Genomic DNA, 25707 nt, shown 5'->3' on the forward strand with positions numbered 1-25707 from the left:
ACAAGGCCGCCAATGAATTCCAGCTTTTGCTTTTTGAGGCTCTATTGTTAGCTGCATATATTTTAGGATTTGTTATGTCTTCTCGGCACATGGACTCTTTTTGTCATGTGAATGGCCACCTTCAATGCCGTCAATTTTCCTTGTTCTGAAATTTACATTGTCTGATATTAATATATAGTCATTCCAATTTTCTTTCAATTAGTTTCTGCATGGAATATCTTTTTCTTTTTACTTTTAATCTATCTGTATCATTATATTAAAGGGTTTAAAAAAAAATTTTTTAAATATTGTCCTAAGAGATAAAACACACGTAACAAGGAGGTTTGTAAACTCCTGGAAAGAATCCCTCAGGGGAATCCAGGCTGAGTTACGTGGAAGGCAACCCCTTGAAATATTGTTGGATGATGTCATGCAACAATATTTCAAGGGCTGGGGTGGCTACCAAAGATCTGATTGGTTGACATATGACCCCACACCTGTCCGAATGACAGTCATCAAAAAGAACACAAACGAGGTGTTTCTGTTGTGGCTCAGCGAGTCACGAACCCGACATAATGTTCATGAGGGTTTGGGTTTGATCCCTGGCCTTGATCGGTAGGTTAAGGATCCGATGTTGCCACAAGCTGCTGTGTAGGTCGCAGATGCACTTTGGATCCAGTGTTGCCGTGGCTGTGGTGTAGGCTGGCAGCTGCAGCTCCAGTTCGTTCGCTAGCCAGGGAACCTCCATATGCTGTGGGTGTGGCTGCAAAAAGAAAAAAAACACACACAAATAGCAAATGTTGGCAAGGATGTGGAGAAAAGGGAACCCTCATACACTGTTGGTGGGAATGTAAATTGGTGCAGCCACTATGAAACACAGTTTGAAGGTTTCTCAAAAAACTAAAAATAGAGGAGTTCCCGTTGTGGCTTAGTGGAAATGAATTTGACTAGTATCCATGAGGGCACAGGTTTGATAGCTGTCCTCACTCAGTGGGTTAAGGATCCGGGGTTGCCGTGAGCTGTGGTGTAGATCACAGATGTGGCTCAGATCTGGCATTGCTGTGTCTGTGGTGTCGGCTGGCAGCAGCAGCGCCGATTCAACCCCTAGCCTGGAAACCTCCATATGCCGCAGGTTCGGCCCTAAAAAGACAAAAAAAAAAAAAAAAAAAAGACCCTAAAAATAGAACTAGCATATAATCCAGCAATTCAATTCCTGGTTACTTGTCACCCCAAAATAAAAACACTAATTTGAGAAGATACATGCACCCCAGTGTTCACAGCAGCATTATTTGCAATAGCCAAGATATGGAAGCAACCTAAGTGTCTATCAGCAGGTGGATAACTAAAGAAGATGTGGTATTTATATACAATGGAATACTACTCCACCCTAAAAAAAGAATGAAATTTTTGGAGATCCCTGGTGGCTTGTCAGGGAACAAGTTCAAGATATAGCATTGTCACTGCTATGCTGCCAGTCAGTCCCTAGCCTGGGAACTTCTGCATGCCATGGTGCGGCCAGAAAAAAAAGAATGAATCGCTGTATTGTACAGCAGAAACGTATAATGTTTTATATCAGCTATACCTCAATTTAAAAAATAAATCTATGACTTAAAATAAAAATATCTGATTGGTGAAGGATTTGCCAGGAAGCTCAGAGGTGTAAGGAGAGATTTAAAAGTTAGTTCCTCTCTCCTCTTGCCTAGTTTCTCGGTTTCTTTTGATAAAGGAAACAAAGGACTCTTTACATTTTTCTCTGCAGGCTCAGTTGACTGTGTCTATTTTTTCAAGACTGTTAACAAATGAAAGCCTTCCCTGCATACATAGAAATGGCTCTTTCTCTGATAGCCAAGATAAGCAGTATTTTTAAGTGAAAAAAAAGCAAGTGGTAACACAATATACGCAGTGTTTGCCCACTCTTTTTTTTTTTTTTTTTTTTTTTAAGTGTCAGTATCTGACCAAAGGGAAAAATCTGGAGAAAATGACGTGAAAGGGTTGACAGTATTGTCCCAGCATTGGTGGGACTGGGTGGGCCTTGACCCTCACTAGGTCATTCAGCAACTATTTTTTCTGGGCCTACTATGTGCTGGCCACTGAGGATCCAGTAGGGAACATTTTCCATTGGATTTCCACATTTATAGATTTCCATAGTGTTTGGATTTGTGTAATGGGCCTATGGAACTTTTGTATCAAGAAATACAATGAAGAATTGTGGGAGTTCCCTGGTGGCCTAATGGTTTAAGGGTCTGGTGTTGTTAACAGCTGTGACTTGAGTCACTGCTGTGGTGCAGGATTGATCCCTGGCCTGGGAACTTCCACATGCCACAGATACGGCAAGAACAAGCAGAAGAATTGCTACTTCTCCCAAAGAGGGAAATTGCTTTTTTTTTTTTTTTTAAACTGCTGCTCCTGTAGCATATGGAAGTTCCCAGGCCAGGGGCTGAATCAGAGCTGCAACTGCTGGCCTACACCACAGCCACAGCAACTTGGGATCCAAGCTGCATCTTAGACCCACATCCCAGCTCACAGCAATGCTGGATCCTTAACCCACTGAGCGAGGCCAGGGATCAAACCCACATCCTCGTGGATACCAGTTGGGTTTGTTACCGCTGAGCCATGACAGGAAATCTGGGAAATCGCTTTCTGATTACAGTTCCTTGTCTAATCTGGAACCGAGATCATACACTCCCCCTTCCCCTTCAGCACCTTTAACTTCCCTCTCTCCCTGAGCCTCTTCGGATCCTACCCAGGATTTGACGCTTCCCCTCAGGTTCCTGGGTCACAGGTGGCATCTGAGCGCAATCCCAGATTCCCCTCAATTTAGCCCCAGAAATCCATCCATTCGCCAGGTTGCCAAGGCCCAAGCCAACATCACCCATCTCTGCCATCTCAGAATCCTCCCACGGCACCTCTCCCAACGCACACTTCACATCCGCCAGCCCAACCAGCCCTCCCAAGTCTCCAGCCTCTCTCAAAAGAGGATGCCAGACCTAGGTCTGAATTCTGATCCTACTGCTTGCCAGCCCTGCAGCTTAACCTTGCCGAGCGTCTGTGCTCACCTGTAAACACAAAGGCATTTCCTTCCTGGGTTGTTTGTGATGATTAGAAAACATCACATGTAGGAGTTCCCGTCGTGGTGCAACAGAAACAAATCTGACTAGGAACCATGAGGTTTTGGGTTCAATCCTTGGCCTTGCTCAGTGGGTTAAGGATCCGGCGTTGCCAGGAGCTGTGGTGTAGGCCAACAGCTAGAGCTCCGGTTCAACCCCTAGCCTGGGAACCTCCATATGCCTCAGGTGCAGCCCTAAAGAGCATTTAAAAAAAAAAAAAAAAAAAAAAGAAAGAAAGAAAGAAAAAGAAAGAAACCAAATATCACATGTAAAAGTCCTGGCCTGGTGCCTGGCACATAGCAAGTACTGAATGCTTGATAGCTATTACTGCAAAACTCTTATCCTCACTCTTCCAAGCTGGACCTTCTCGGCACATTGCGTTGTCAGAGGTCAAGGGCCCAGGCTGGAGCCTGTTCAGCTCCCCTCCATCCTCTCTCCGCACCCATCTTCTCTCCCTTCCCTCCGTCTTCCCCAGACGCAGTTCTTCCCTCCCGGCACCTCCCCTCCTGGCTGCCGCCCGGGTGATCTTGTGCCCAAGGTCCTAAATCACGACTTCCTTCTTCGGCATCTCCAGCCTCTTTCTCTCGCTTTTACTCCTTTGTCATCAAACATTCAAGATGGCACATCTTTAGTTCCTTTTCTGCCGCTGACACCGCTGTTCCACTGAGATCGTGAAGTGTTTTGCACCCTCTGTCCTCAATGCCAGCTTCGTACTTTGCCTCTTGAGGAACCGACGTAGAGCCTCACCTCCCTCCCCCTCCAGGTTCTCTTCCTCGAAACCCTCTCATCTTTGATTATCACAGCCGGGGGCGGTGGTGCTCCTGGCATCCAGTGGGCAGGGGCCAGGGGCGCTGCTGAACGTCCCGTGGTGCACAGAACAGCCCCCACAGCAGAGACTTGTCCAGCCCAAGAGGTCACAAGTGCTGCAGTTACGAAACCCTGCTGGCTCCTTCCTCTCTAATTCATCACACTTATTTTTCTGGGCGGGGGTGGGGGGGAAACACCCATCATTAAGCCAACTCACTGCTCCATCAGCAGCTGAAATAGCAGTGACTCAGACCCTGGAGTCACACCACCAGGAGCCCAAGCCCTGGCTCAACCAATTGCCAGCTGTATGGCATCCAGCAGCTGCGTGTCTCGGAGCCCGACCACCTCATCTGTAAAATGGGCTGAGAGTCGGATGATACAGTAGGGAGATGCATTGATTTCGTCGCGGAAGGCCAGGCACGCAAGTCACATTCATGACACTTCGGTGATGTTTAAATCAAGTTGACACTCTTGAGGCTACTGTTCCAGGCCGGCCCCAAATTGACCTCAGCCATCCACCCCAGCTCTTCCCTCTCCTCCTCCCCTCCCCCATCATCCGCTCCAGCCCAGGTAAGCTCTACCCTCTTCCAGAACATGCACTGCCTTTCCCTACCTCCCCTCCTGCCTTCACTACTCCCCATATTCATTTCCTATGGCTGTTAGGACAAATTACCACAAACTTAGTGGCTTAACACAACTCATACTCATTCTTGTCCAGCTCTGGAGGCCAGAAGTCCATAGTCACTTTCACAAAGGTAAAGGCAAGAGGCTGGTTCCTTCCGGAGGCTCTGGGAAAGAATCCGTGTCCTCACCTTTATCAGGCTCTAGAGCTTTATCCCGTGGCCCCTTCCGCCGTCTTCAAAGCCATAGTGGCACACCTGCAACTCTCTCTCTGCTTCTGTCACCTCGCTTTCTCCTCCGTCTGTAATCAGATTCCCTCTGCTTCTTATGAGAACCCTGTGACTCTACTGAGTCCACCGAGAGAGGCCAGGGTACCTTCTCCATCACCTCATCACAGCTGCAAAGTTCCTTCTGCCCCGCAAGGTCACATTCATAGGCGCCTTGGATCAGGACATCTTTGGGGGCACCATTTATCCTACCACACCTTCCACTGTGGAACGCCCTCCCCTCCAGCTGCGTTCCCACCAATGCCCATGCCCACTGGCTCCTCAGCCAAGCAGCCATCACGGCGGGTGAATGGTCTGTCCTCTGGGATTCTCACACGCCCCCTCCTTCCACGCTACCCGGGTCCCTGTCTGTTTCCCATCAGGCACATGGACCCCGTCTCTCAGACTGAGCCATAAGTCCCTTAGGGAATGGCTCCCTATCACCCCCCACAACCAGCTCACAGTTTTGCACACAGTTGACACTTAGTCGATAGGAGTTCCATTGCTTTTATTATCCACCTGCCAAGAGAAATTTGGATTTGAGCCCAAGCAAAGCTGACAAACTTTTAATTTTTTTTTTCTTTTTAGGACCGTACCCATGGTAAATGGAGGTTCCCAGGCTAGGAGTTGAATCAGAGCTGCATCTGCCAGCCCACTCCACAACCATAGCAATGCGGGATCTGAGCTACGTCCGAAACCTACACCACAGCTCATGGCAACACTGGATCCTTAACCTGAAGAGTGGGGCCAGGGATCGAACACGTGTCCTCATGGATACTAGTCCGGTTCGTTGCCACTGAGCCATGATGGGAACTCCTGATCAGCCATTTTATAAACACAAGGTGGGAGTTCCTGTTATAGTTCAGCAGGTTACAAACCCAAAATAGTATCCGTGAGGATATGGATTCAATCCCTGGCCTGCTCAGTGGGTTAAGGATCTGGCGTTGCCATGAGCTGTGGTGCAGGTGGCAGACACAGCTCAGATCTGGCATGGCTGTGGCTATGGTGTAGGCTGGCAGCTGCAGCTCCGATTCAACCCATAGCCTGGGAACCTCCATATGCCATGGGTGCGGCCCTAAAGAGAGGAAAAGCGAAAGAAACAAAAAGCCAAAAAACACAAGGTGGACGGCCATTTATGCCTTCTTGATGGGAGGGCACTATTGTCCTCTTCCGCAGTCAGCCAGCTCTGTGAAGACAGCGTTCAAAAAGCAAAGGAGGTGAATTGAATTGGTATTTTACAGACACAGACATTAAAGTTCAGAAGCTAGGAAATGGTTTCAACATCACGCAGCTGGCAGGTGGAAGACTCAAGACAAAAGCTCAGACCCTCTGAGCTCGCTGCTCTTTCTCTAACACTCAGCAAATAATAACTAATAGCCTTCCTCTTGCTTCTCTTTTTAAGGATTGTCTTTGTATCTGAAATATCTTCTGGAGCATTATAAAAAAATTGCAAACCAGACCCAGGAACTTCAGGTAATCTTTTAAATTCAAAAGTTCCTTTTAGCTCCTCCTTAGCGTTTACATAGCACTGGGCATTTAGACTCCGTTTTTTCTCTATTAGGTAGTCAGTGCACAGCCTCCCAAAGGTGATATGAGGGCTGCATTTGCACACGAAATGCTTCAGACAGGGTAGCTGAGATCACCCAGAAGGACAAGGAGACTTGTTTTCCTCTGTCAAAAAGCAGAAAAATTGATGGAAGTTCCCTTATGGTGCAGCAGATTAAGAATCCGGGGTTGTCACTGCAGTAGCTCAGGTTGCTGCTAAGGCAAAGTTTCAATCCCTAGCCCAGGAATTTCCATGTGTTGCAGGTGCAGGGGAAAAAAAAAAAAAGCGAGGAAGAAAGAGTTGTTTACATGCCATCAGATCCTAAAAAATGTATTCGTTAAATGCAGTGGAAGAAGTACAGCTACCACAGTATAGGCAGCAGAATATAAATACCAAAAGTTACATAATGTCAACATTTTAGAGACAAAATGATCCTTGGGGATTGTATCACTCTGGTAGCTCTTGCCATATTAATACCGTATAATAAACAACCATACAACTTTAGCTGCAATCTGTCCACTGCTCGCATGTCTGGGGCCAGCAGCTAGGTGGATCCACTGGTCTCGGATGGGCTTGCTCATGTGTCTGGATATTGGCTGGCCCTTGCTTGGTCTACACTGGCCTCAGCGCCACGTGTTTTGCATCACCCAGTAGCCTAACCTGGGCATGTCCTCACCATTGTCAACTTAAAATAAGCACAACTTAAAAGCTGAGAGCTAAGTTTTTGGGGGGAGAAAGTGAGGACTATAGCCCGGGAGGCAGCATTTCAGATAGCTCTGAAATACCACTCCAAAGAAGTATGGGGGATTTCAGAGTATGTGTGATTTTGGTGAAGGGGGAGATACATGCAAGCAGGCACACATTTTTTTTTAATGGTCATAAATGTATTTTATGAAAGTTTAATTCTCCTTAAGTGACTGAATATTTTGACATTCTGTCCAGCCAGTGGTAGTAATAAGCCTAAAATCCAGGGGGCACAAACATTTTCAAGGCTTTTACCATCCGTAATTTACTAAATAACCCCCACAAAAATAGGATAGCATTATCCACAGGACTAATGAGGAAGCAGAAAAATAAATGACCTGTATCATCTGGCTGTGGACCAGGAACTACTCTATTAAAAGCCAGAAGCCTTCTCCTTGTTCAGTGGGCGAAGGCCATCGCAGATGGACATGGTTTGGTGGGGATGGTAGAGTACAGAGACAGAATCTATGCTGTTTAGCACATAAATTTCTGTTCCGACTTCAAGTGAAGCTATAGCAAAGGAACCAAAAGTATAAAGACAGTTGAAATGGTGGGAGCAGGAGAACCTGGCAAAGCATTTCTTTTACTACTTTACATATGGGGGACGTTGAAATGTCTTAGGCCCCAACCATTACTTTACATTAGGGGTTCTTTCATTAAAAAGTATCATAAATGAGAAATGCAAGCAAGAGGAAAGAACAACATAAAAAATTCGGCAACTGGAGTTCCTGTCATGGCTCAGCAGTAACAAAGCCGAGGAGTATCCATGAGGATGCAGGTTCCGTCCCTGGCCTCCCTCAGTGGGTTAAGGATGCAGTGTGGCCATGAGCTGTGATGTAGGTCACAGACTCGCCTCGGATCCCCCGTCGCTGTGGCTGTGGCATAGCAGGCACTCATTTTACAGAAGGTCACTGCTAGTCTCAAGGAGCAGATGTTAACATGAAGGATTCTAGTGCATTTCTCATCACAAAGAGATGCAAGAATTGGGCTCATAAAATCTTCTCCTGAAAATATCTAACTCTCCTGAAGACCTGTTCTGCCACTTTTCCCAGAGCACAGAGCGCCTCACTCCTGATCTCCACCCCGAGCTGCTTTCGCAGGGCGTTCAGGCAGCAGCTGCAGCAGCTCATGATTCAATCCGTGTGGAGGTAGATGGCAAGTGTCAGTCTCCTGTTCACATGGTGATAGCAAGAGAGCAGAACTCAGAAAGAGAAAGCAGACCCGGTCAGAGCAAGTCACATGACTGAGTTCAGTGTCGGGGGCAGGATACAGGTGTGCACTGCAAGTTACATAGCCAAAGATATGATTCAAGGAAGGGCGAAAATCAGAATCTCCGTTATGACCAACCACAAAGACCATCTAGTCCAGGTCAGCAAACTTTTCCTCTGAAGGGCCAGATGGTAAATAGTCAGGCTTTGCAGCCTCTGTCACATAGATTTGACTCTGCTGAGGTGGAGCAGAGGCAGCCATGGATAGTTTGTACGTGAACGGGCATGACGGGCATAGTTCTGTTCCAATAAAACATTATTTATGGGAGTTCCTTTTGTGGCTCAGTGGTTAACAAACCCAACTAGGATCCATGAGGATGAGGGTTCAATCCCTGGACTCGCTTGGCGGGTTGGGGATCCGGCGTTGCCATGAGCTGTGGTGTAGGTCACAGATGCAGCTTGGATTCCATGTTGCTGTGGCTATGGTATAGGCCAGCAACTGCAGCTCCAATTCGACTCCTAGCCTGGAAACGTCCATATGGTGCAGGTACAGCCCTAAAAAGCACAAACAAACAAAACCACTTTATTTATAAAAATGGACAGTGGTCCAGATTTGGCCTGCAGACAGTAGTTTGTCCACCCCTGATCTAGCCCATTTCCTTATTTTACAGATATGGACGTTGAAATTCAGAGGCTAGGTAACTGTTTCGCCATCACACAGCTGGTTGGTGGAAGAATCAGGACAAAAGCTCTGAGCCTCTGACCCCAGCTCACTGCTTTTTCTCTTACACTAGCAAATAATAACTAATCATTCTAACCACCATGTACTGAGCACCTACTATGTGCTAAGCCCTGTACGGAAAGATTCCTATCATTATCTCTTTTAATCCTTGTACCTCTAAGAGGTAGGTACTAGTGTTAACCTCATTTTCTAAATGAAAAAGTGTCTAGAAACAGAGCTGAGATTCTATCTAGATCCAGAGTCTGATCCCTTAACCACTATACTCTGCTGCTCCCCTCCTAGTTACTAGGCTAAGCATCCTTTTTTCTGCTCTTTGAAGAAAGTTTCGTGGAGCTTTGTCCTACCTCATAGGTGGTGGGAATGACTCTTGCGAGAGTCCTGTCCCCCATCAGCTAAGGTTTCCCTTCCTCTCATTTCAGATCAAGATCAGTAGTTCTCAGGAAACTCAGCAGTCTTTGCTGCAGGAAAAGTTGCGGGAGCATCTGGCAGAGAAGGAGCAGCTGAGCATGGAAAGGCTACAGGAGGAGGAGAGGCTGAAAGCCAGAATCAAGCGGCTGGTGGAAGAGAAAGCGGTAAGGTGGCCCCTGTCATTCTCTTTAGTCGCAGAAACTGATGAAATGGCTTTTCCTATGAGAAACCAACGGCTTGTAAAACTTAGGTGGTGGAATCTCAGCAACTCCTTGCTGGGTGCCATGGACTTAAATTATAATTAAAGAGGGTGGATGATGTTGGAAGAATTAGCACAAAACTTGGGTCCTGAAACTCATAGCAGGCAAGGTTATTAAAATTTCTGGAAGTGGTACTTCATTTGTTTATATATTGCAGCTGATTTTACAAATCCGAGTTGTTGCTGCAGGTCCTGGTTTGCAACTGACAAACTGTTTCTAAGTGTGTGCAAGACCAACCAATATTATTTCAGTCTTTGGCTTTCTCTTTACACTTATCAGGGGAAACAAATGGCCAAAATTGCTACTTCCTTTTCTAGAAATCAGCCAGTTAGAGGATACTTTACTGCAGCTCCTCTCAACTCAAAGGTGCCCGGGAATCAGAGTTCCCATCGTGGCTCAGCAGAAATGAATCTGACTGGTAACCATGAGGTTGCGGGTTTGATCCCTGGCTTCATTCAGTTTAAGGATCCGGCATCACCATGAGCTGTGGTGTATGTTGCAGACACGGCTCGGATCCCAAGTTGCTGTGGCTGGCAGCTGCATCTCCGATTCGACCCCTAGCCCGGGAACTTCCATATGCCATGGGTGTGGTCCCCCAAAAAAATGCCCAGGAGTCACCTGGGGAGGCTGTTAAAATGCAGATACTGACTGGCAGCGCCGGCCAGGGCCTGGGACTCTGCATTTCTAATAAGCTCCCAGCCTCTGCTGATGGAAGGGCTCTGCAGACCCCATTTTCAGCCACACAGTCTTAGAGGAAGGGTTTTCCCCAAGTTGGTTGCTAAGAACCACCTGGATGCTGATTAAAAATACGGATTCTTGGGCCCCACCCCAGACCCACTGAATCAGAATCTTAGAAGGTCTGGAAACTGCAGTTAACGGGCTGATTCTCATCCTTGTTTTTTTGTTTTTAATAGGGCTGATTTTGTAACATATGGACGTTTCCGGGCTAGGGGTCAAATCGGAGCCTGTGCCACAGCCACAGCAATGCCGGATCCAAGCTACATCTGTGACCTACACTGCAGGTTGTGGCAATGCTGGATCCTTAACCTATGAGCGAGGCCAGGGATCAAACCTTCCTCCTCATGGATACTAGTCGGGCTCTTAACCCACTGAGCCACAATGGGAACTCCTAAGTTGTCCCTTTTTAGTGGTTAGGGACCTGCCATCAAGTTAACTACCTCAATTGCCATCATGCAAAATCAGTGGCTCATGACTTTGGCTGCACTTTTGTCACCTAAGAGATTAAAAAATATTGGAGTTCCCTCGTGGTGCTGTGGGTTAAGGATCCAGCATTGTCATCACAGTGGCTCCAGTTGCTGCTGTGACGTGGATTCAGTCCCTGTCCTGGGGATATCCACATGCCTCAGATGCAGCAAAAAAAAAAAAGACTAATGCCTTGCATCTCTCCCCCCATCCACCCCCACCCCCCAGGTTCTGATTAACCAGAGTGAGAGTGTGGCTCATGCACTGGGGTTTGTAACCTCTCCCTGGCGGTTCAATGTGCAGGTGGAGAGCCACCGCCATGGGTGGAAGCTAAGGGACATTTGCCTGCTGCCCCTCCTCCACCCCCCTCAAGGCAGCAGCACCAGTTCTGCTGGACCCCAACTCTGCCCCAGCACCTCCCTTCTTCCTTTCTTCCCCTGAGGAGGACCAGACCTGATACTGCCTCTGACTTCACCAGGGGCAGCTTGGTGACTTCTGGCTCAGACCACCCCTCCCTGTCCCACGCCTCTGCTCCCCAGGCCCCTCCAAGAGACAGAGCCCTCTGCCCACTTCATTTCATCCTCTCCTTCCTGTCCAGCTATCTCATCTCCTCTGCGCCTCTTTCTCTGCCTTTCTGCCTCCTGTGAAATAAAAGATTAAAGAGGAAGACCCACCTGACCAAAATCACGGGTAAGCCACATAAAAGCAGTGGTAACGACAGCCTGAGATGGAGGCAGATCCCTTTCGGAGGACACTCAGACTTAGAAGAGGCCAGCACCATCCAACAGAGAGGGAAATAAAACCAAAAAGAGGAGTTCCCGTTGCGACTCAGTGGGTTAAGGACCCAATGTTGTCTCTGTCTGGATGCAGATTTGATCCCTGGCCTAGGCGTAGGTCGCAGGTGTGGCTCAGATCCAGTGCTGCTGAAGCTGTGGCATAGGCCACAGCTGCAGCTCCGATTTGACCCCTGGCCCAGGAATCTCCATATGCTGCAGGTGCAGCTGTAAATAAAATATAAAATGAAGAACTAGCAAGAACCTAAAATTCTCCAAAACCTTCACAAAACTCTCCACCTGTTTTCTCCCTCCTCTCTGCTTAACTTCTCTCTTTTCAAATGCCTTATTTTATTTTTAATTTGGGGTGGACTGTTTCCACTCTGAATGTACAGTATTGCAGCCCCAGTGCGTTCACCACCACTTTGGGCACCAGCCTGGGCCTCCCAGATGCCCATTTGTAACAGTGAGTCCAACAGATAGGGGGTTATGAGGGCGGACGTCAACCCACTTTAGTCACAGCAAATCTCAGCGTGCACGCCACCCCCTGCAGAGGGGGACACAGTGCCAGGGACCCACTCAGACAGACAGTGCAGCTGTCGTGTCCACCCTTGTCCCATCGAGGGTCAGCCTTCCCCAGACCCTAGGGACTCATCTGGAAGTGTTCGCTGCCCCGATTTTAAGCAGACCTCTCTCACGCCGCATGGCACCGTCACCTGCACCCTTTCTAAAAGCACGTGTGTCAGAATTCATTAATTAAGCTGCTTTTCACAAATCCCGACTTGTTTGAGCACTCTGTTTCAATGGTAAGAAATTCTAGGGTCATTTAAGGAGCTAGCATTCTTTATTTATTATGATCTGTTAACAACGCTCTGCTGGTTTGTGCACATGCCAGTGGTTTAGATCAGGGGTCAACAGACTTTTCATAAAGGACCAGACACTATATATTTTCAGGTTGTGGTCTCTGTTGTGACTTCTCAACTCTGTTGCTGCCGTGCCAAGGCAGTCGTGCACAACCCACAAACAACAAGCATGGAGGGGTTCCATTAAGCCTTTATTTACGGGAGTTCCCGTTGTGGCTCAGCGGTAACAAACCCGACTAGTATCCGTGAGGATGAAGGTTCAATCCCTGGCCTTGCTCAGTGGGTAAAGGCCCATGTTGCTGTGGCTCTGGTGTAGGTCTCAGCTATAGCTCCGAATTGACCCTAGCCTGGGAATTTCCATACGTCGCAGGTGAAGCCCTAAAAAGACAAAAAAGAGCGAAAAGAGAGAGAGAGAGAGTTTTGTTTTTTTTTTTTTTTTTTTTTTTTTTTTTTTAATAAAAAGCAGGCAGCGGGCCAGATTTGGCCTGGAGGCCATAGCTTGCCAACCCCTGGCTCTAGAGTCAAGGGGACCAGGGTTCAAATGGCTGGTGATGTGATTTACTAGTAAACTGGGTAGATTTCTTTCTTTTTTTTTCTTTTTTTCTTCTCTGTCTTTTTTTATCTTTTTAGAGCCACACCGCGGCATGTGGAGGTTCCCAGGCTAAGGGTCTAATCGGAGCTGTAGCTGCCAGCCTACGCCACAGCCACAGCAACACAGGATCCGAGCCGAATCTTTGACCCACACCACAGCTTACGGCAACACCAGATCCTTGACCCGCTGAGTGAGGCCAGGGGTTGAACCTGCAACCTCATGGTTCCTAGTCGAATTCATTTCCACTGTGCCATGATGGGAACTCCTGGGCAGGTTCCTTTCTAAGCCTCCTCTGCAGAGTGGCAATGACAGAAGAAATGACTCACTTTTACTAGTGAAAGGTTCTCACGTGCCGAGCATTTCATGTTCCTCATCTCATCTGCTCCTCATCTGCTCCTGCTTCCTCATCTCACCTGCTCCTTCCCAATGCAGAAAGCGCTATTTCTGTCCCCATTGTGCAGATCGGGATACTGAGGCTTCTCTAGCTTCTCACTTGCCCAAGACTGTACACCTAGGAAGGGTCAACTGGAGGCTCTAATTGGGGCCTGTGGACTCCAGATCCCGTGCTCCTAGCCCCTAGGTGACCTGCCCACAGTTTGCTGTGGGCTCATTGTGAGAAGTCAGAGTTCAGCTGTGTGGCGTCTGGCCCAGAGTCCAGAGCCCCGCCATGGTAACTATGTCTGTTAAACACCAGTCATGACTTGCAGGATTTGGAGGAAAGCATTACTCAAGAGAAAAACAGAGCAAAAGAGGCATTAGAGGAGGAGCAGAAGAGAGTCCAAGAGCTGGAGAATCGCTTGACCCGCCAGAAGAAGGTATGAGCTTGGGGCGACAGGGTCAGCTTGAGCTCAAGTCCAGGTTGGGCCTCCAGGACCGACTGACCTGGGGCGGCCCACTCTGGCTCCCCAGCTCTCAGCCTCCCTGGGGGCGGGGCAGGGGGCAGGGGGGAGGGAATGTCAAGGGCAGTGAAGAGCCTTCCCGTGCGGCGCCTGGCAGAGTCCAGGGTCCTGCCCTGGTAACTACGGCTAGTGAACAGTGGTCACCGGTTTTCATTCAGGCTTTGGAGGAGAGCATTTCTCAGGAGAAAAACAGAGCGAAGGAAGCACTAGAAGAAGAACAGACCAAAGTCCAAGAGCTGGAGAATCGCTTAGCCCGCCAGAAGGAGGTATGCAGCTCGGGGAGCTAGTCGGCTCAAGCCCAAATCCGACTTGAGGGCTGGATAGAAGTAAATCCAGACCACAGATGATGGGGGGTAGAGCAGGGCGGGGTTTCCTAGGGTAATTCGTCCATGGGAGGGCTCAGCTCCTCTGGGAAGAAGCAAGGGGGAATCCAGGAGAGAATCTGAGAGTTGTAGCCCTGACCACCAGTTGGAAAAATTGTAGATAGCTTGAAATACAGTCAAAGATAGGGGACAATTGAGACTGGTGACATGAGCATCTTCTGCCTGGAGAGGGCATCCCAAAACATAGAGATGGAGAAATTACAGAGTCCTAGGACTTCAGGGCAGCGCGAATCCTCCGGAAACATCCTGCGATCATCATCCAGCCTTCAGCGCCACCACTGAGGCATTTTGACAGCCCAGCATGGTCCGTCCCGGTGTTGATGCCTTGGGCTGGCCAAAAAATCCTTCCTTTCGGTTAAGTTGACTCAAACTCTCTCCCAGAAGGGTATCAATCCTCTGCCCACCTCCTGGGCTCCTGCAGGACCTGTCTGCTTTCTCTTCCACAGGATAGCCTTTCAGATGCTTGAAAACAAAGGCGCCTGCTCCACTCTAGACCCATGCACCCTTGTTCCTTCTTATTTGCCTCATGGGACTGGAACCTGGCTTTGGTCCCCTCCTTTGAGCTGCTCTGCTCTCCAGAAGTCACAAATCAGCAGCTCTCTAGCTAAAAGGGCCCGTGGATATGTTATGTTTGGCCCTAGAGTGTTTTGTCTTGAATTCATAAAATTGACTGAAAAATCCAAATTTCCCTCCTTCTTTGAAAAGTCAAAAAAAAAAATCTGGCCCTCCTTTCCACTTGGCAAAAACGGACTGGAACTGAACCAAGGTAGCCAACGTTTGCCGCAGTCCTCCCCACTCCCTATTGCATTAATCACAACCCACTTCATTTGGGGTAACTGTCTAGCCCCTCTAGGCATCTGAGCTTGCAGTTCATCATTTATTTTCTTCCTAAAGTGTTTGTAGCCAAAACTGGCTATGGTTCTCTAGCATTTAGGGGCCTAGAGCAGGGCTCTCCCCTCCTTTGTTGAAAATGTTGTACTTCTGTTGATGTGTCCAAACTAGCTTTGGGGAAAGCCCTACTCCATTGTTCACTCATACTTACCTTGTGGTCACCCTCCGATCTCTGAGTCGTTTTTACAAAATGTTTTCATTAGCGCTTCAATCCCAAGACAGCACAGAAGAGTGAAGAGTGCAGGCTTTGCAGCCAGAAGGGACACGGGTTCGAATCCTGGCTAGGCTATTTACTGGCTCAATGCCTACCTTCCTTAAAGCATGGCTATGAGCATTAGAGATAATGTACGATGAAGCCTTGACCGCCAGTTGGGAAAACTGTAAACAGCGTCCATCGCTCAATGAGTGGTTGCTATTAATATTACTATTAATATCTTCACTTCTGCTTCTCTTAGACCCTCGCTTTTATCAACCCCCTAGCCCATCCCTCCCCCTCCGAGTGAAATCCAGGCTCACCCTCCACCGGGGAGGAAATAAGGAGCCTGCTGGGCAGAGCCCGTGCGGTTTGATCTGCTCCAGAGAGGGAAGGGGTTTCCATGCAGGGTCTCTGTGCCGCTGTGCTCTGCAGGCCTCTGTAAACAGTGTCAACTCCTGGTCCTGAGCTGTTCCCCCAGGGGCGGTGAGGAGGAGGGGGAGGAGGGGGAAAGGGAGGAGGAGGAGGGGGAGGAGGGTGTCACAAGGGCTCCCTGGGGCCAAATGCCATTGAGGGGTCAACAGCACAGGGATGGGAAAGCCCCTTGAATTTAGGGATTTCGGGGTCACGGGGCACTTCAGGAGAGAGATTTAAGGAAAGCCTGGTGGAGAGCCCCATGGCAGGGAGGGCGCTGCGGCCAGGTCACCCCAGGCCCCCTTCTCCTGACAGGACCTCTCCATGGCTTCTTGTCAAGGGAATCTGAGATGAACATTCCAGGCACAACCTTGGCTCAAACTCCAACCGTCATTTGATTTTTCCTTTTCTTAGACTTTCCTTCACGTTGTCTGATGAATCTTTAAGGGCAACAGAATCCCTAGGTCATAAAGCAGGTTGGAGGTGGCGTTAAAGCTGGACTCCCCTCACCTGCCCGAGGGGGCCAGCAGCTGAGTGTGCGTCGGGTGGGGACAGCCCTGCCCCGAGTGCCCGTCTCAGCGGCAGCAGAGCTGCCGAGAGCAAAGTCCCAAGGGTAGACCTGAGACCAGGTGCCGTGGAGCCAGCCTCAGCCACTGGCGGGAACGTGTCTGACCCGAAACCCACCTCCAAGGTTCAAAATAAACCGAAACGCCCATGTCACTCTTCTTCGGCTTCGTCGAGGGCTGGTATTCAAAGAGCTGAGTGTTGGGGGTTTTTTAAATGACTTTACACTGCCAAATATGTAAAAAATATTGACAGAAAACGGTAAGCCAACTATAATGGAAGAAATAAAAATCATTAAAAAAAGGAAAACATATATAAAGATATGTAGTATTTCATCCATCATATGAATTAAATATTTTCGCAGGCTAATGTAGGGCCCTGAACCCCGGCTCTCATGGAAACCACGTTCCAAGCTCCAGCCCTCAGACAGGCCAGCTGGTGTTTAAAACACAGCCCGCTTGCAAGTCGAGGTGTCCTTTCTTCCAGTGACAAGAAACAGGGGCCTTGCTGGAAACGTATATCCTCCTGTGATTTACATGAGCCATTTCACCGAAGGGCTTATCAGCAGCTCCCTTCCCAGATAAAATTCCTTGATTAGGGGCCCTAAACACTAACCATGTCCCTGCCACCCTCCCAGAGCGTCCCCTCTGAGGTTTGCTGCCACCCCTTCTAGAAACTGCTAGGTGTGACTTTAATTCAAGGCACTGCCCTTTTCTCAAAACCTGATTCTCTTTAAGAGATTTATTTCAATAATGGGAAATTCTATTATTAATGAGATTCTCCTTCTTATCACAGAGGCCGCCTGGCACAGCGATAATAGCTCAGCCTCTGAAATAAGACGGGCTTGGTCCCTGCTCACTCGCTCCCCGCCAGGGCCTCTGCTCAGGGGCAACGGGCTTCTCTCCCTGCAGGGTTCAGTCCTGGCCTCAACACTGACAGACCCCGGGGCCCTCACCTACCTGCTGTGCCTCCGTTTCCTCATCTGTAAAATGGAGACGCGTCTCTGGTGAGGTTTCCCTGAGCGAAAACTGGGTGAGCAGTGCTGGCCTCGGGCCCTGGCACGTGAGACCAGCTCCCCAACGTTAGAGCCGCTGCCATGATTATCAGTATTGGCATTATTAGCAATGCACCCCCTAAATGGGCAGGCAACCAAAAAGACTGGTCATTGATTTTCAGGTCTTGGAGAGCAGCATGGCCCGTGAGAAAAGGAAAGCAAAGGAAGCCTTAGAGACAGAGAAGAGGAAAGTGCAGGATCTGGAGAACCACTTAACCCAACAGAAGGAGGTACGAGGAGCAGAGAGAGACAGGGGGCTGTGGCAGCCAAAACCCTCTGCAGGGAGCTCCAGGAGCAGATGTGAGGCCGTGGGTCGGTGCCCTGATGTAGAGCAGGCGGTGAAGCGGGCGGGTGGGAGCAGCGCCTCCAGCATCACGCGTTGTACCACTCAGCAGCCACATGACCCAGGGCAGATGGCCGAACCCCCTGAGCCTCGTCTCCTCCTCTGTAACACGGGCGTGGTGACAGGCCCTGCCTCGCAGGATCAGATGAGCTAGTGCACTTGAGTGCTTCGAACTGCGCCTTGCACATGGAGGACCCTCTCCGTGAGCACACCTGGTGGACTAAATACCTGGGGAAGAGAGATGCAGTCCGGGGAGAACCCTGGGTTGGAGTCTGGATCAGTCCCTCAGCCAGCGTCCTCCTCCTCCTCACTGAAAGGTACCATGGAGAGCCCTAGTGGCCTAGCAGTTAAGGATCTGGCATTGTCCCTGCTGTGATGTCGTTTCGATCTCTGGCCCAGGAACCTCCTGACACCTCGGATGCAGCCAAAAAAAAAAACAAATAAAAAATGGTATTTATTATGCAACCCAGCATAAGCATAGTAGAGAAACACCCTCCTGGCTCCAGCCTCCTAGTTTCTTAGAGTCCAAAGTAGACCCTCCCTGGACTGATGGGCAGGTAGAGATGCAAACACTACAGAGTAGGATGGAGCAGACAGGACCATAAGCAGACCACGCAGTGGTCACGTCAGATAAGCGCTGGGGGTCAGCGCATTCTGGAACCACTAAGTACACTCTCAAGGAGTGGGTGATGGGGGGGGGGTGTCCAAGCACCAGGCCTGGGCAGAGTTGGAGACATTCCCCCCCCCCGCCCCCACCCCGCAACAGCCTGGGACTGGGCCTTCCAGCCACAAATGCCCGGAGCCACTGCAAGAAGCAGACCCCAAGGCCGAGAGGAGGGGTGTCCCTCAGGTCAGCCGGAGTGCTCAAGCCACCCTGGAAGTCAAAGAAGGCTTCTAGGAGGCCAGGGAGATGTGCCCCCTGTGACTTGTTATGGCCCCTGCAGGAGCCGGGCTCCAGGGATGGAGGGAGCGCACGCAGACACGTGCCAGCCCTCACGGAACATCCAGAAACAAAGCTGGTGACTCAGCGAATTATTTAATTCAGTTTTTTCCAACCATCCACCAATATTTACTAAGCCCCTACTGTGTGCCAGGCCCTACTGAGTGTTGGGGACACTGCAACACACCACACAGACACGGCCAGGTCCTGCCAGACCTTCTACTCTAGAGCATAGGACAGACGGCCACGTGAACAAGTGGCAGGTGACTCCAGAGCCACAGGCATCAGGGAAGACAAAACAGGGGCGGGTTGGCAGGGGCCCAGAGAAGTGACACTAAGTGAGACCTGGAGGGGAAAGGGAATGCCAGGGGGACATCTGGGGAAAGAGATGCCATTATGCCAGGTGGCCCAAGTGCAAAGGAAGGGGGACCTGAGTTAGCTCAGGGTCCGGGGGCAGGAAAGATGAAGTAAAGCTAGAACAAAACGGAAGCCAAATGAGGGGTCAGGGCAAGAAAGCCTGGTTCAAATTCCAGCTCTGCCTTAACATGCTGTGTGACCCTGGTCAAGCCCCTTGCCCTCTCTGTGCCCTCATCTGTACTGTGGGTATAGTGACAGGTTTGTTGCCAAGAATCAGTACATTCGTTGTGAAGCCCTTGCCCAGGCGTGGTCTGAGTCCAGGTCGGGTGGGGAGGATGGTATGCACAGCAGGATGTGGGCACTGGACAGTCAGGCAAAGACCTTGGCAGTGGGACTGTGCCAGCCCATGCAGGGAAGTGAGGTCAGAGTCCACATAGGGTGAGGGAGCACCGACACAGGGCAAGCCTTGTTAAGGGGTGGAAGCCAAACTGTGGTCCCTTATGCGGATGGGCCAGGGGTGGGGTTTTGGAGCGTGGGCTGCCGCTGTACGGGGTGGCAGACTCTGTGCCAGCCCAAGTATGAATAGTCAAGCATGTCTCCTGCCTCCAGGTAGGGTGGCGTGTGAGTCAGGAGGACGGGTCAGGCAAGGTCCAGAAGCCGGGGGCAGAATGGTCAGGTCAGGGCACCGCCATCCCAGCTGGCCTCCTCGTGATGTGACAGTGGCACATCACTCATCCTTACTGCTCCCTTGCAACCTCCCTGTCCCCACCTGCAAGACGGGGGGCTTGCGTTCAGTGCGCAGTGCAGGCACTCAGGTTGCAGCCTTTAGGGGGTGGGCAGTGTCATCGTTACCATTTTCCTTGGTAATTTGCCAAGCAGCACAAATTAAGAGAAAGGGAAGGAGTCACCCGCCTGAGGGGGAAGGGAAGCGCTTGGTGGCCTCGTTGGACAGGCAGGAGGCAGACTGACAGGGTGGGGGCTGGACAGTCTCAGGCCGGCCTGGCAGAGGGAAAACGCCAGGCCCATGCAGGGAGGAGAGTCAGAGCCCAGGTGGGGCAAGGAGGCCAGGCACAGCGGGGCTCTGGCAAGACAGTCTTTTCTCCGGGGCCAGCCGTCTCCAAAGTATAGTAATTTTCAATAATTTTTCTTTTTGTCCAATAATGCATGTTCCTTTAAAGAAATTTTAGGATATAGACCAGCGAAAAGAAGAAAATATAAATTACCACAATCTCAATTGCCTCCCCCCAGGTTGCCACTATTTACATGCCTAGTACATGTCTTTCCAGTCTTTGGTTTATACGTATGTTATTTATTTATTTGAAATGATGTTCATGTGAGTTTAATACTCGTATGGAAGGCATAACTGTAAGAGTTTCAACAGGAGTCCCCACTGTGGTGCAAGAGGATCCACAGCGTCTCTGGAGCACTGGGCTGCAGGTTTAATCCCCGGCCCCACACAGTGGGTGAAGGATCTGGTGTTGCAACATAACTGCAGCTTAGCTGATCCCTGGTCCGGGAACTCCACATGCCTCGGGGTGGCAAAAAAAGGGGGGGGGGAGAAAAAAAGGTTTCAACAGCTGCAGTAAAGTTTCTCGGTCCTTCTCTGGCTGTGTACCTCCTGGGGCTTGTGTGGCTAAGGCTGGGCTCCAGTCCCCTCCTCATCCACATCTGTGGGCTCTTACGTTCTCAGTCCTGACCTGTCCTGGATTTCCATTTTCGGACCCAAGCCTTTGGAGGCTGGAGCGAGACCACCAGCGTCCTCTGAAGCCACAGGCATCAGGTCTGCTGGAACAGGAAGTGTCCCCCCACCCCCCCTCCTGCCCCCAGCTTTGCCTCTCCTGCCCCACCTCCCCAAAAGCCAGGTACTTCCCAACAAGGAACCACACTGGTGCCAGCACACATCAGTTTGGTAGTTTAGTTAATGGCTCAGCACCAAATGCCTTGACCTGAACACTTACCAGCCTGTCACTTCCTGAACAGCAGCCCAGAAATCCTCAATAACAAATAACTCTCTCTTTTACGGGCATAACTAACCAAGTCGTGACTTCCGGGTTCTCGCCGTGCCGGGCACGCCACACTTCTCCGCTGTCTCTCTAACAGGCGTCCCGTTCCCTGAGCTCTTCCTCCCAAACCCTGACTCACTGGTGTCAACGATTACTAATCCTGGCTTCCCCCTGTCGTGTCATTTCCCCTCCTTTCTCCTGCACACACCCTCCCATCACTTGTCCTGGACTTCCAGATTGCAGAGAGCAGCATCGCCTACGAGAAACACAAAGCAATGGAGGCCATAGAGAAGGAAAAGAAAAAGGTGCAAGATCTAGAAAACCGCATAACCAAGCAGAAGGAGGTATGAGTCTCAAAGAACAAAGACCAGCAGGGCCAGCAGGGCCGCGCGTGGGGCTCCGGTAACAGGTGGGCTGGGTTCAAATCCTACCTCTGCCACCCTCTGGCTGAGGACGTTCGGGAAGGCTTGATAGCTAACGTACACAGGGAAAAGCACCTGGCGCTCGGGGCGTGCTGCATGTCTTGGCTGCTTTTAATATCTATCATCCTTGTCATCATCATGATTAGCTCACAGCCAGGAAGCAGAGGGGCAGAATCGGAACCCAGGACTGTCTGACTCCAGAACCCCTCATCATCACCCCTTCTGTGTCTGTCCTTGAGCTTGACGTGGGCTCAGCTGCCTGGGGTTCCAGAGGGAGTGTCAGGATATGGTGCCTGAGTGTCTGATCCCCTCAATGCAAGTTTCACTGGAATGTGTCATCATCGTCAAGAGTAACCTCATAATCAAACCACACTTAATTTTTGTTTGTTTGTTAGGGCCACACTTGAGGCATGTGGAGGTTCCCCGGCTGGTGTCTCATCAGAACTATAGCTGCAGGCCTACGCCACAGTCACAGCAACGTGGGATCCCAGCCACATCTGCAGTCTACACCACAGCTCACGGCAACGCCAGATCCTTAACCCACTGGGTGAGGCCAGGGATCGAACCTGAAACCTCATGGTTCCTAGCTGGATTCGTTTCCACCTCCCCGCAATGGGAACTCCTACATTTACAGTTATTACTGGAAGCAGGAGATGCAGTTGGAACAGAAGCCGTTCATAGGACCCTGTCTTAGGCACCTCCAAGCTGGAGGACTGGATCCACTCCTCCTGGGTCCCAGCAGTGCAAGGGACACACAGGTACACAATGGCCACTATCTCAAAAGTCCAGGCAAGTGAAAAAGAATCTGAAAAAGAATGGCTATGTGTATGTGTATAACTGAATCACTTTGTTGTACAGCAGAAATTATCACAACACTGTAAATCAATTATGCTTCAGTAAAACGTTAAAAAATGGAAAAACAACAAAAAGTCAAGGCAGGTGATAAACACACAGCCTAGCAATAGTGGGTTAAATTTAAATATAGGTAAATACAATTTCATAGGCGTTTCAAGACCAGATGGAGCTAAACAGGTCTTTTAAGTCTCTTCACAGCAAAATCTTAGATCATTTTCTTGGAAGAAAGTTTTCCCAACACCAACATGCAGGGAGTCACTAAGGAAGGGGGAGGGGCGGTGGGTATTTTAAAGGCCAGATTCCTGGGCTTGGCTCCCAGAGATTCTGACTCACTGTCTGTAGGGTGGACTCTGAGATCTGCCTTTTTAACAAACAATCCTGGAGGTGCACAAGAGAGACCAGTGCCCAGAAACCGCGTCTGGATTACGCATCAGGCACCACTTTTTAAGAGAGCCCTCGTCCAGCTGGAGTGTGTCCAGAGGAAGCAGACCAGAGCTGGGCAAAGTGATACAAGATTTGTCAGCCCCGGGACTGACACACCTGTGCAGGATTCCCCTTGTGCAGGTGGATGCTGCAGGCTGGGAGAGGCCAGGAGCCACCTCGACACACAGCCTTGTTTTCCCGAATGGTTCACCATGGTTCTTCTACACAGTACTTCAGTTAGGGGTAGGAGAAAAGGAGGAGTTCCCACTTTATTTATTTATTTAGCTTTTTTATTTTTTTAGGACTCCCCCAGAGGCATATTGATATTCCCAGACTAGGGGACGAGTGGGAGCTGCAGATGCCAGCCTATGCCACAGCCACAGCCACACCAAATCCGAGCCGCATCTGTGACCTACACTGCAGCTCATGACAATGTCAGATCCTTAACACACCGAGCACGGCCAGGGATCGAACCCATATCCTCATGGATACTAGTCGGGTTCTTAACCCGCTGAGCCACAATGGGAACTCCCAAGGAGTTCCAATTTTTTGTTTGTTTGTTTTCTGTCTTTTAGAGGCGCACTTGCGGCATAGGGAGGTTCCCAAGCTAAGGGTCCATTCGGAGGTGTAGCTGCCGGCCTACATCACAGCCACAGCAACGCCAGATCCAAGCCGAGTCTGCAACCTACACCCCAGCTCACGGCAACGCCAGATCCTTAACCCACTGAGAGAGGCCAGGGATCCAACCCGAAACCTCATGGTTCCCAGTCGGATTCGTTTCCACTGCACCGCGATGAGTTCCAATTTTAAAATAGATTACTCAGGAGAGAAAATGGATGAGTGAGACTAATGCAAAAAAAAAAAAAAAAAAAGTGTGTATCATGAAATCAATGAATGGGTCCAGTTCCAGCATTCACAGTGAAGCGGAACGCCCAGTGGCTGTGCAGTTCACTAGACAAAAATGGCCCAGGGTCTCCTGGAAAATAGACCACTCTGGATCCTCAACCCAGAGAGCATCTCTCCTCAGGATCGTCATGGAGGGGACTCTGTAAAACGCAACCAACAGCCTCCTCGGTGACAATGGCGACACCAGAGGGCAAGGTCTTGTGACAACCCTCAAGGCAGGCTGGGGACATCACAGCAGACAGGGAAAAACTGCCCCACGGGCTCCCCTTTACCAGGAAAGACCGAGGAAGTACTCGGATGCGGAGTGGCTTATTTGCATGCTGTTTTACTTGTATGCACAGAAGGGCAGTCGAAAGATGGATTTTACCTATGCAAAAAAAAAATAAGATTTATGTGGGAAGAAGAGGAGAGGGGGAGGAAAGAAGTAAATCCAGACCCACCGGAACAGTGAACTTTGAGTAGCCACCCAGGAGCAAAGATGCCAGGCAGCATGTTCTGCCCTTAGGCAGCTTCACAGCCCATCCAAGAAACCAGCTCGGCTTGGTGTGGATTCTCCAGGAAGCTGGAGTGTCGTGCTATGGCATGCCAGCCTGTGTCCCCAGGCCTACACCCTGTCCTCGCTGGGATTTTTCAACCCTCGTGACCCCATCAAGACCGCAAATAAGAACAAACTGAACCCAGCAACGGTACTGAAAAAAAATGAAGTGACTGCCGAACGAGGCTTGCAGGCCTCGTGTGATGAAAATCACGTTTTGTTTTGTTTCCCCCCTAAAATCAGTTTCCTTTCCCAATTATAAAAAGAGCACGCATTTGCTCTAGAATTTTTGAAAAGTATGGAAAATCACTCAGAAGACAAGAAAAACTGCCTGTGATTCCGCCGAGTGGAGTCCCCACGAGTGACATTTTTTTCTCTTTTTAGGGCCGCACCTGCAGCATATGGAAGTTCCCAGGCTAGGAGTCAAATTGGATCTGCAGCTGCCAGTCTGCACCACAGCCACATCTGTAACCTATGCCACAGCTTGCGGCAAACCTGGATCCTAAACCCACTGAGCGAGGCCAGGGATCAAACCCACATCCTCATGGAAATGAGTTGGGTTCTTAAGCCACTGAGCCACAGTGGGACCTCCACGAGTGACATTTTGATGTGGTTCCTGGCAGGTCACCTTTATGTCAATCATTATCACGTTCATCAGTTTGTCACAAAGTGATGTGCACTGTTCCACTGTGCACGCAGATTTGGACGCCGTGCTTCGGCTTGATATTTACAAACATGGCCACACATCTCTGAACATTTCCCCACAACCTGCCGATGAAGGATGACCTGGGTTTGCGCTGTGTTGAGTGAACCCTGATGCATTCACTCTCGGGCACTGGGCTGTTTCTCGCTTTTCACTAGAGTTAAAAATGCTTGGCTGAGCAGCCCTGTGCTGTCCTTAGGGTACACCGCCAAGAGTGGAATCCCGGAGTCACAGGCTAGGAGCATTTGTAGGCTCATGGTACACGTTCCCACATGACGCCCGAGAAAGTTCCTACCGGTTTTCACTGCCATCAGCGGAGTCTAAGGATGCCCAGCGCAGCGCCTCAAGAATGTATTTGATAATGAATTAAATAATGAAATTTGTGAAAAGGCGACATCCAGTATGATTCCAACTATATGACATCCTGGAAAAGGCAAAACTATGGAGATAGTGAAAAGATCAGATTAATAAGTGGAGGGGTGAAGAGATGGAGCACAGAGGATCCAGGGGACAGTGAAACTCTTCTGTATGATATAGAACGACGGTGGATACATATCCTTATACATTTGTCCAAACCTATAGAATGTACAACACCAAGAGTGACCCCTCATGTAAACTATGGACTCTGGGTCATAATGATACAGTCAAAGTAGGTTTATCAATTATAACAAATGTGGAGTTCCCGTTGTGGCTCAGCAGGTTA

General features: G+C 49.7%; 1 protein-coding gene across 50 annotated transcripts in view; it reads left to right on the plus strand.

Moving 5' to 3' along the window:
* The window catches only part of FHAD1 (forkhead associated phosphopeptide binding domain 1), a 132943-nt gene that overhangs the window by 75025 nt on the left and 32211 nt on the right, over window positions 1-25707 (plus strand). For 23 of the 50 annotated variants that reach the window (XR_014807085.1, XR_014807084.1, XR_014807099.1 and 20 more), the window contains 6 exons: window positions 6183-6253; window positions 9440-9592; window positions 13827-13934; window positions 14177-14284; window positions 17640-17747; window positions 21397-21504. Coding sequence is in view for 28 of the 50 variants with exons in the window: in XM_084962882.1 (XP_084819008.1) it covers window positions 6183-6253; window positions 9440-9592; window positions 13827-13934; window positions 14177-14284; window positions 17640-17747; window positions 21397-21504 (656 nt within the window). In the remaining 22 variants the exon portion in view is untranslated. Of the gene's footprint in view, window positions 1-6182; window positions 6254-9439; window positions 9593-13826; window positions 13935-14176; window positions 14285-14847; window positions 15086-17639; window positions 17748-21396; window positions 21505-25707 lie in introns of those variants that run through there. The other 27 variants (XR_014807087.1, XR_014807088.1, XR_014807081.1 and 24 more) reach the window with 6 other exon arrangements.

This window comes from Sus scrofa, chromosome 6 (assembly GCF_054392235.1).
Source record: "Sus scrofa isolate SSC_HxYL_T2T_F1_AM1 chromosome 6, Sscrofa_HxYL_maternal_Yorkshire_Landrace_v2.0, whole genome shotgun sequence".
Classification (NCBI taxonomy): domain Eukaryota; kingdom Metazoa; phylum Chordata; class Mammalia; order Artiodactyla; family Suidae; genus Sus; species Sus scrofa.